This window comes from Epinephelus moara, chromosome 18, assembly GCF_006386435.1.
Source record: "Epinephelus moara isolate mb chromosome 18, YSFRI_EMoa_1.0, whole genome shotgun sequence".
NCBI lineage: Eukaryota > Metazoa > Chordata > Actinopteri > Perciformes > Serranidae > Epinephelus > Epinephelus moara.
The window spans coordinates 31806455-31817869 of record NC_065523.1 but is presented as its reverse complement, the minus strand read 5'-3'; the positions used below and the strand labels follow the sequence as shown (position 1 = coordinate 31817869).

Here is an 11415-nt window from a genome sequence, read left to right as displayed (position 1 = left end):
TGGTTTCTTGAACATGACAATGAGTTCACTGTACTCCAATGGCCTCCACAGTCACCAGATCTCAGTCCAATAGAGCACCTTTGGGATGTGGTGGAACGGGAGATTCACATCATGGATGTGCAGCTGACAAATCTGCAGCAACTGTGTGATGTCATCATGTCAATATGGACCAAAATCTCTGAGGAATGTTTCCAGCACCTTGTTGGATCTGTGACACCAAGAATTAAGGCAGCTCTGGAAACAAAAGGGGTCCAACATGGCACTAGCAAGGTGTACCTAATAAAGTGGCCAGTGAGTGTATCTTGGTGTGTTTGGTGAGTTGCTCATGGTGGCAAGTGAGTTTCCTCAAGCTTTCTAATCTAATCTAATCTATCTCACAGCTATCTTTCACCTGATACAGATGTAAAAAAGATTCAGGTCTGAGCTCATGTTTAATCTCATATAGTGTCACTGATTTTTGCCTTTGTAGAACAGAGAGCCTTTAACTGTTTTATAAAAAAAACATTTGGGCATCTCACCCAACTATTTATTAGACCATCTCGAGGGTCTGTACTGTACCTTCGTGGTAGCTGAACACTTCCATGCTGGGCTCTGTGTACGGGTTGTAGGCAGGCTTGAAGCGTAGTTTGGTGATTCCTAGAAAAAGACACAATAAAGGGAAGTTTGTGTGAAGGCAGACACAACCGAAAATATCACCACCTGTATTTCATGGCTTTGGTAAAACAGTCTAGCTCGCAGCCTCAGAGTAGCTGCCTGTTTAAAATAAATGCAACCACTAACTAATGTGTTATGACTGTGTGTATTTGCTTGTTTTACACAAACATCTAAAAGCATAACAACTCCTCAGAAACATCTGAACTGCCCTCATAAAACCCCTCAGCTGACTTCTTCAGTGTCTTGGAGCCCTGCTGACCTAGTTTAGTGAAGAACTGATGCAGGACTCCCATCAAGTCTCCCAGTGTGAGGCCGTAGTCGGCTACCACCCCCTCTATCTGGTGGAACTCGGCCAGATGGGTGGCGTCCAACGTCTCGTTCCTGAACACCCGGTCGATGGAGAAATACTTGACGGGGGTGAACTTCTTCTGGATGGGTTGACATGAGGGTGATGAGATGGAAAGAGGAGAACTTTATTCATAAACAACACATGTATGGTATATTGTAGTGATGCACAGGTCAGGGGTTTTAAAGGCCCGCACCAGTCCACCCCTCCAGACCCATGAACACATGCATTAATCAATGACTTGAACCCAACTTGTAAACCCGCAACCCACTGCTGAGAGTTTCTGGTACCTACTTGCTGTGTGTCATTTCCAGTAAATATCACAATATAAGACGTGTCTTCTGTTGAAAAAGTACAAAGAAGACAGCAAGTGCACACCCATTTTGTAAATGGTTACAGCTTAAGTGTGATCTTGAATGAACAGCTGATAGGTACAGTGACCGTTGTGAGACAGGTTAGTTTAACCCTACTGATGATGTGTAGGTGAAATAGTAATCCTGCTCAGTACGAGAGGAACCACAGCTTCAGACATCTGGTGTACACGCTTGGCTGAGGAGCCAATGGTGCGAAACTACCATCTGTGGGATTATGACTGAATGCCTCTAAGTCAGAACCCCACCTAGACGTAACAATACCATAGCGCCATGCATCTTTGATTGGCCCTGGAGAACTGGCCTTGGTCAGTGACAAAAGCCATTTGTGAGAGAGCTGGGGTGCGGCTGGACGATAGTCGCCACTCTTCTATCTCGCACAGCATGTTTGTGGAGAACCTGGCGCTAAATCACTTGCAGACGACCTGATTCTGGGTCCGAGTTTCTTTTGGGGCGGCTGTGGCTCCGAGGTAGAGCGCGATGTGATCCCAAGCTCCTCTGGGCAAGATACTGAACCCCAAATTGCTCCTGATGGCTGTTCCTTCGGTGTGTTTGTGCGTGTGAATTGTTACTGAGTAGCAGGTGGCACCTTGTATGGTAGCCTCGGCCACCACTGTGTGAATGTGACTCGTAGTGTAAACGTGCTTTCAGTGGTTGAAAGACTAAAAAAGTGCTACACAACTGCAGGTCCATTTACAGTAGTTTGTTTCCATGATGTTACAGGACTGATTCAGTGTGGACAGAGAGGCGCTTGCTGTCAGGACATGGTGTTAGGCCTACATATTTGCAGAGGGAAACATTTTTACAAGACATTATGACCAGAGAGATTTCAATATGTTGGACTTCAACAGTTTTTTCTGGTCAAAATCTGAATAACAGAGCCTGAGCACAGCAGAGCTGCTGATAACGCTGCATGTTGTGTCAGAGAGAGACAAAGACGGGGAAGAGAAGGTGGAATTTGGATTATTGCTCAGTGTCTCTGAAAGTTATTAATAACTTACTCAAAATGCTGCTTTATCACTTCATGACCCGCCTGCCCGAAACCTGTGATATTTTCTAACAAGCTTACCAGAACCGCCTGACCTGCAGGCGGGCTGTTGGTCAAACCACACATGACTAGCACATACCCTATATGGTCAAAAGTACGTAGATGCCTGAACATTAGACCCACGTTACTGGTCAATGTTTCAGTCCAAAAGTATCTGCTGCTGTGACGCCTCCGCTCTTCTAGGAAGGACTTTAACAAGAGTTTGGAAACCGGCTGCAGGGATTTACTCCCTTTCAGTCACAAGAGCATTAGTGAGGTCAGCCAAGTGTCCTGGCTCGCAGCCCGCGCTGTAGTTCATCCAAAGGTGAGTCCAAAAAGACAGCTGTGTGTTTACAGGGTAAGCCTTAAGATGCATTCAGGAAACAAGCGCTGGTTTCCTCAAAGAGGTAAAACAGGGTTCATACAGCTAAAGGCAACTGAGATTCAAGAAAGTTTTTTAATGCTGCTGAGAATTAAATTCTAAATTAATTTTACAAAACTAGAATTACTGCCTCGCGGTTGTATGCCTCCTCCAGACCTCCTCCTCCAGTGTGTGCTCTGCATGTGGGACTCACCTGTTGTGCGAGTTTATACAACATGCGTGCGCTGACGGCTGTAGTGTGAGTGCGGAGGATGTTCTTCCGAGCCTCCTCTATCTTCCAGTCATATTTGTACCTGGGCGACAGCAGGATGTTAGATCGTCACAGGCTTCATTCAGAGCAGATTAATTTAACGTGTGATTTTGTCTCACCCTTGGGAGCCGTAGCCTCCCTCTGAGTGGACCTTCTTCACTCTCTCCAGATAGTCCTGTGGGAACTCATGGGCGAGAGCTGGGTCTGAGAATAAAAAACATTTGGAGTAAAGATCATAAGTGACTTGGATATGATGAGATGCAGAGAGAGGAATGTACGAAACACACACGGCCTCACCAGACAGGAAGAAGGTGTCATGTGCGTCTCTGGCCGGGTGCTGCTGCGGCTGGAACAGGGAGTCGAAGTTCCAGAAGGAGCTCTCGATGAAGTTGTTGGTCGGCATCTCTGTGAAGCTACAGGAGGCAGACAGTTCAGTTTGTGCGGGCTCTTCTTTTTAATGTGTGTGTGTTAATATTACTGCAGTGCCAAAAGGTGTGGTGAAAAATTTTGGGTGCACCTAATTGAAAAGCAGGAGGAGGCGTGTATTTTTTTTTACTCTGACATTTACATCCACTCACCCCATCTCCAGGAAGATCTGCCTGAACTGTGTCCGCACCTTCAGCAGCGGGTGAAGGTGGCCACAGTCCGGCGCCACGCCCATCGCCTCAAAGTTATAGGGCTTGAACTTCTTCTCTTTCCAGCTGCCACTGAAACACAAGCAGGTGAAAACAAGAGTTGTTACAGGAGGAGTTAAACAGGCAAACTACAGCACCCCTGCTTCTTTATAGTTGGCAGGATTTCCACGATACATTTTATTTTTTCCAAATCATTTGAGCAATTTTAATCTGCAGCGGAGATGACAGAGCATCAGATCTAGGACAGACGCAAGAAGTTAAAGCAGCAAACGTTTGAGGTATTTGGGAAGAAGGAACATCTGCTGCTTTTAGCTAAATCTGCTTTGTGATATGAGTTCATAGGAACCTTTTCATTTTAATACCTCATGCTCAGCTGTATTATGAGCATGATTTAGTTATCCTTGTTTTTTAAATTCTCACAGAGACAGTGGCTGCTACAGAGCACCTACATACATTTTGATATTTCTGGATGACAATTTAAAATGTCATATCAGGTCGATTAAAAAAATATCAGAATTCAAAAGCGTCCCCACATTTGCATAGCTGGTTTAACCTCTCATCAGAAAAGCATCACAAAACAGTGAAAGATCATCTTTAACGTGACCATTAAGAACCTTGAATTTCAATGACAGAGCACATCTCATCCTTATGTGGCCGACATGTCAGTCTAAATCACACATTTGCTTTCGTTAAGTCATGTTTTTATTAATCACGGTAATTTTGTCCCGCCCTGCCTTTAGGACAAAGTCCACATCTTTGGACGTGTCCCCTTTTAATGGGCGGAGTTTTCTCTGTGTCCTCTGTCTGAGGCCCCGCACACCGTCACACACAAACGCACGGAGGAGGGCAGACGGGACACAACTAATTAAGAAGCAGCTGTACTCACTTGGCGATCATCTCAGGAGTGAGCTCCGTCTCCTGTTTGGTGATGGTGGTGCTGAAGGAGCTGCCCTTAGTGATCCAGTACGACTTCACCGTCCTGAACACAGAAGGAAAAATCACTCGACATTGACAGTGGCTTCATGTTAGAGGTGATGGTCCGGGTATCACTGGATAATTCATAATTCATTTGTAATTTAAAAGCAAAACAAACCAGTTCTTGTTTTTCATTTTAAACCAAAAACAAAAAACAAGACAGCAGAGCCACTTTTCCTTTTTTGTTGCAGAATCAAATTAGAATTTAATTAATTGCTGAATTTAATGCATGACACAGTTCTTTACGTAATAAATCTGCTCCTGACAGTTGTTCTGTAACGCCTCACATGAATGTGAATAAAGGCCACGTGTGTGTGTATTTCTGTGGCATATTTGGTTTCTTGTTTTTCATTCTCAGTGGTCACTATTTCCTGATCAAATCTTCCCCTAGGAGAAATATGCTCGGTTATATCAGCTCGGTACATCTGCACTCTGGCTGCCAGTTTATGAGAGATTTCTGAGTAAGAGGATTTTGGAAGGAAATGCAGCCTGGTATCAATCCAGTGTTTATTTTAGTAAGTTAACACCAAAACCCAAAGTGCATTCATCCTTGTGCGTTCTCCATGCTCCTTTTTCCCCAGGCTTATCAGACCTGGACGTTACTAAAATCAAATTACATCTTACATAGGAACAATGTCTACTAGGACAATTTATGTGTTTGAGTTGATTATATGAAAATGGAAATATTCCAGTCTTAATCCCATTAACAAAACGCCGTCTGCCACCGTCTGATGAAATGTTGGCCACCATCAGCTCTCACAGACGCCAAGAACCGATCCCATATTTCTGCCAAACTCTGGTCTCATGAGGAGTTTGATAACGAACGCTGGCAACAGGAGCAGGACGTATCGGAACAATTACAATCACTCCTCCAGTGCAGTTTCAGATTTGACCCCAACCTCATGCTGACTGATGGAAACCACACCAAACCTTCTGCTGCCACCTACTGGTAGACACAGGTACATGACAACCACTCACACTTCAGACAGCAGCTTCCTCTTCTTCAGCTCATTCTTCTCTTTCTCCTCCAGCTCAGAGGTGTTTCCTTTCTGCACCAGCAGCAGCTTCTCTCTGACCTGGTCCTCTATGCTCTCCACCTGGGGACCGACACAACCACACTGTCACACACACCTCATTCAGACTGATAAAGACCAGTAAAGATAACAGTTGACTGAACACTTACAGTCCTGAATATCCTCGGGCCGCCCTCGTATGCTTTGTCCAATCTGATCCACTTGTTGGACATGGCCTTGCTGAAGCCGATCTTCCCGAAGGACAGTTTCTGCACGGAGATAAACACATTAAACATTCAGAATCACATGTGAAAGGACATTAAAGGCACCTTGTAAGGAGAGAGATAGATTTTTATTAACCACTAATATTTTAAAAACCGGATATTAACCTCTTCCACTCTCCTCTTCCTCACCATGAACCCATTTTTGTCTTTTTTTAGGAGGGACAGTGGATCTTTAGGGGGACACAGCAGGTTAACAGTATATGCCACACAAACGTGGTGAAGAATAATTTAAGATGCAGCTCAGCAATGTGCGTTCGGTTTTTCCAATCACAACTATGTCATACACATTGTGTTTTGGTTAGGTGCTGATTCAGAATAAAGTTAAGAGTGTATCTAGTTTTAGATCACAACGATAGAAGTAAATGTTGTCCATTTCCATGCTTAATTATGTCTCATAATTTTGCCATTCTTTATACATATTTGGTGCCAAATAAGAAACCAAGACCTTGCGGAACACCGTAGCAAAATCAATGCTGTGATTTGACGTCAAACCATTATGACATTTGGAAATTTCTGTAAGAACTGCATTTTTCAGCTACTGGATTCTGGAGGCTTCTAAAAAACTCCCTTATTGTCGATATGCTTATGAAAGCCAACCATCCACAGAATGTCCGAGGTCTCTTGTTTGTGGTTGTAAAGTTTCATGAGGCTGTGATCATCCTTCAGGTCACAATAGGTCATTTTATACAGTGAGGTCAAGTTTAAAAAAATACAAGGTCTCCCTAGGATGACATGAATGCTATAGGGACTAACATCATCACACATGATTAAAACTGACCTCAATGAATCCACAAGAGTCTCAGCTTTCCAGTCAGACCCAATTTGTGCAATTTCAAGACTGTTTAAGGACCCAATATGCAGAAATATATCAGTACAATAGGCCAAAATAACACGTTTGTACAGCATGAGAAAAACCACATGGCACAAAGTGGGCGCGTCTGTTAAGCTGAGACTCGTGGTTACCCACAGAACCCATTGTCATTCAGATATCTTGAAGTGAGAGGTTGAGGGACCCCTGTGAATGTGGCAATGCTAGTTTTACCTTTGCCTAAATTTAGCCCAACTTTGGACCCAAATTAATCAGTATCTTAACTCCAGCTTTAAAACTCAGTCTGCTACAGCCTCTGACAGACAGCAATGTCAGCCAAGGACACTGTTGCGCTCGCAGAGTGGAGGAGGTTAAAAGATAAACCTTGTGGCTGTAAACAAATGTTTCCACTCTGACTTAATTATTTCTTATCCAGTATCATAACTCCGTGCTAGACTTGTATTTTCTAACAAACTCAGGAGGGAGGAAGTGACAATGAATAAAGGATAATTAGCATAAAATTAATTACTTTAACTATGAGTTATGCTGCGTTATATCTTTAAAAAAAAAAAGGAGAAAAATCTGGGTTTCAAATTAATATTCTTCCAATTTGGAGAGAAGAACGAGCACTTGTTTTAATGTAACAGAAAGCAGCAAACATATAAATGTGGACAGCTTGTGTTACATCCCTCCGCCACTAAAAGGCAACAGACCACAGATTTATCCGGCAAATCTGGATATCAATTTTCATTATTGATTAATTTGACAATTCTTGCATTTCATTTATTGTTTTGCCTGTAAAAATGGTGGAAAGAAGTCTGTTTAATGTCCTACAGACCGAGATGAACTCTCAGTGAAACACAAAACACAAAATCCAAACATATGCACTTCACTGGAGGCCTGTTTAAATAAATACTTGGGAGTTCTTTTAAGAGCAGCTACTCTTCCTTTTTGTGTTCACACCTGATCAAACCAGGCTGAATGTTTCCACCAGTGTCAGCCCAGCAGGTGATGCGTCACAACCTCCTGTATCACTCACCATGAGGTCACTCTGTGCCAGACCCTCCAGCGGGATGGAGCTGAAGACCCGGGCTTCATGGCTGCCCTGCTCGGCTATCTCTCTGCCCTCATCCGTCAGCTCCCAGTGCTTAGAGGAGCGCAGCTCGGCTGAGATCAACTGGACGGACAGAGGAGAGAAAACATATAAATGGAAATGTACCGCATTTAAAATGTTACTTAAATGAAAGTGTGTAGTATAATAAGGAGTGTAACAGTACATCAGTATGCACTGATATGTCAACGTAATGTTCAATGATCCAATACCACTGATGCCAGGTGAAAACATCACTACATATCGCCATCTTTGCAATTCCCATAGGTGCTGGGCTAACGGTCCCTCTCTGACATGCCAAACAGCATTGAAGAAACACTGATTTGTAACATGAAACAGCTTTATTACGTGTTTTTACTGGTTTAAATCACTGGGTCTGTTTGTTTTGGGGATTAAGAGACCTCAACAGATAATTCGGCTCCCAGTTAACACCTCCTGAACGTCTGGATCTTGAGTTATTAGAGGCCTGTCTCTGACATGCCAAACAGCATTGGAGAAACACTGATTTATAACATGAAACTGCTTTACTCCAGGTCTATTTATTTTGGAGAGGAAGAGACCTCTGTGGATTATTTGGCTCCCTGTCAAAACCTCCTGAACACCTGGATCTTAAGTTACCAAAGAAAGGGTGAGAAAAGGTGAGCACACATTAGCAGGTGCTGGGCAAACAGGCGATCTGTGATGAGCCAAAGATCATTGAAGAAACACTGATTTATAACGTTAATCTGCTTTATTCAGTGCTTTTACTGGTTTGTATCACCTGTCCTGTTTGTTATGGAGAGGAAGAGACCTCTGCGGATAATTCGGCTCCTAGTAAAAACCTCCTGAACACAGAAGGAGTTCTAACCAGGAGAAGTTTCATCGGCAATCGTCACCTCTTGCTGCCGCTAAATCCCCCTCAATCTTACACACTGTTCATTTAATTTGAGCCGTAACTAGTAACTAAAGCTGTCAGATAAATGCTGTTGAGTATCAAGTAAATATATCTGTCAGAAATGTTGCGGAGTAGATGCAGAAAGTGGCATAAGCAGAAAGTACAACCACCTCAAACTTGTCCTTAAATACAGCACAGAGTAAATGTACTTCGCTTCACTCCATCACTGCTGTCAGCTCATTTAACAGAGTTAATATTCACTCTAACTGGGTAAATTAATCGTGCTGTACTTTGTTACTCAGTCTACTAAACCTGCCCCGTCTGTCCCAACAGGTTTGACTGACATCTCTCGTCTCTTTAAAACTGTCGTTATTGCATCAGTCACACTCAATGAACACTGTTGACGGTGACAGTCGGACTTCCGCCGCCTCTCAGCCCGGGAAACTCACGTCTCCGAGAGCCTGCAGACTCTTCACGGCTCCGACGATGACCTGGTGGTCCAACCCGAGGCTGTTCGCCACCTCCAGGCTGTCGACGCCGTCGTCCACCTTCTCAATCCGCCGCAGAAGCGTCTCCACCACACCGGTATCCGCCATGCTGGTGCCCTGCGAAGCCCGAAAGAGGCCGGATGTGACGTTGCGGTCCCCGAAGGCCGAATGTATTAGAGTAGCGGGGCATCAAAGATGAGAACGTGGAGTACCGTAAATACTATAGTAAACTTGTTTCGTGCACTAAAAAAATAATTCAAAGGTTGAACTTAAAAAAAATAAGTAAACAATTTGCATGCATCTTTTTAAGTAGCTCCAACTGAATTATTATAGTACAACCAACATGATTTGCTTGACCTCAAAAAGTTTAATTAAGTTAAACAACTTAAAAAGTATCCGAAAGTTGTGCTAATATTTAGTGGTCGAATGGTTTTATTTAAGATATTCTAACTTATTTTTTTTTTAATTTGATCCTACTCAAAAATGTTTTTCATTTTTACCAACTTTTTACAATAAGTTGTCACTTGACTAAAACAAGTTAATGAAACAAACGTTACTTTTTTTAATGCTGAAAAACTTCTTTATTTAAGCGTTATCCACTGACCTCATGAGTCATTTTTTAGAGTTTAGTTTCATTTTAATTTTATTTTGGAAATGCGTATTTGTTGTATTTTGTTTGTTGTATTTATTTTAGAATATAATAATTTAGTAATTTGAGTTTTTAGCTGTATGTACAAAACATAGGTGTATATTTCTAATAACAAAATAACAAAATGGTTTAATCATAAATGCAAATGGTGTTAATGAAGGTCAAACAGTACACTGACTTAATTCTTCCATACCTGCATAAATCCAGATGCTGTGAAAATTATATTTTGTGTCAAGTATTTATATGAAATGTAATTAAATTTCACTGTACTACATCACAGTTATTCAAAGCCCCTGAAATCCAGAAAAAACATTTTTGTAATTCATCTTTCTTAGGGGTAAAGAATATATATATATATTTTTTGTCAGTTTTACCATAGTTACAATCTGTATTTTAAGTTACCCCATTAAGGTACCCATTATAACTTATCTATGCAAGTTGCAGCCTATGTCTTTATTCATGGTTAAAAATCCTTTGCCCGAGCTTTATAGATCAGTTATTAAAGGGTAACCTCAGTATTCTCCAATCTGGCCCCTATTTTCCCATCTTTTTGTGTCTAAGTGACTCATGAGAATAATACATTTTGAAAAAGGTCAAGTATTGAGTGAGAGCACTGCAGCCAACAGCAGCAAAACTGACTGCAATGTCAATATTTGGGGCAAATGAGCACCACCAATTGATGTCCACTACAAGTGTTGTTTTTGCCACTGACAGGCTCAGATTGTTGAAGGTAAATGTCTGACAACTAATGGAAAGAACCCCTTCACCGACAAACCTTTTGGTTTAAGGGTAAGATCCTTTTTGTTTAACCAGAAACAGACGCAAAATCTCCATCGCCAATCCCACCAGACTCCATTTAAATTAATAATTTTAGCGTGTATAGAACCAGCATATTTTTATGCATAACTGGGTGAATTAAGAGTTAATTTGAACCAAACCAGAGTTGGCGATTGATGCAACAGTGGAGAGACGAACCAGGACAGGTTCTGTGAGTTTAATTTTGCTTCCGTCGACTCTGAATGAAATGTGTTTTACAATGCTAAAATTACTGTTTATTCAAACGGAGTCTGGTGGGTTTGGCAACAGCGATATCGGGGCTGTTTCTGATTAAACAAAAAAGATCTTACTCTTTAACCAACAAGTCGACCTGTGAAAGAATCCTTTTTATTATGTTGTCAGAGACTCATAATAACAATCTGAGCCTGTCAGTGGCAAAACGCATACTTTTAGCAGACGTTTCAGGAAGTGTTCCAATAAGTCACCTGGACACAAAGACATGGGAAAATAGGGCCCAGGTTGGAAAACACAAAAGTTACCCTTTAATAAGAACAAGTTGGGGGTTGCCAGGTTGTGAAAAATCTCTCGCTGGTGAACCCTTAATCACGTATTTCTCACTTTATATAAACAGTGTCGATAGTACAAATACCTGATACTTAAAGTCAAATTTCTAATAAAGACGTCTGTTCAAAATAAAAATCATTTATTAATACAAACACACTTTGTTACACATTAACAGGAACAAATCCCACCCAATGAAAAAAAGCTACA

General features: G+C 42.0%; 1 protein-coding gene across 2 annotated transcripts in view; it reads right to left on the bottom strand.

The window, feature by feature from the left end:
* The window catches only part of farsa (phenylalanyl-tRNA synthetase subunit alpha), a 13871-nt gene extending 4508 nt beyond the window's left edge, over positions 1-9363 (bottom strand). Inside the window, exons 1-11 of one of the 2 annotated variants that reach the window (XM_050068323.1) lie at positions 9180-9363; positions 7785-7922; positions 5824-5922; positions 5619-5737; positions 4552-4644; positions 3609-3737; positions 3328-3443; positions 3150-3234; positions 2974-3073; positions 914-1079; positions 559-636 (exon numbers count right to left, since the gene is read on the bottom strand). In XM_050068323.1, the coding sequence (XP_049924280.1) occupies positions 559-636; positions 914-1079; positions 2974-3073; positions 3150-3234; positions 3328-3443; positions 3609-3737; positions 4552-4644; positions 5619-5737; positions 5824-5922; positions 7785-7922; positions 9180-9326 (1270 nt within the window). In that variant the 5' untranslated portion in view covers positions 9327-9363. Of the gene's footprint in view, positions 1-558; positions 637-913; positions 1083-2973; positions 3074-3149; positions 3235-3327; positions 3444-3608; positions 3738-4551; positions 4645-5618; positions 5738-5823; positions 5923-7784; positions 7923-9179 lie in introns of both variants that reach the window. The other variant, XM_050068321.1, reaches the window with a different exon arrangement.
* Between the last annotated feature and the right edge of the window lie 2052 nt (positions 9364-11415).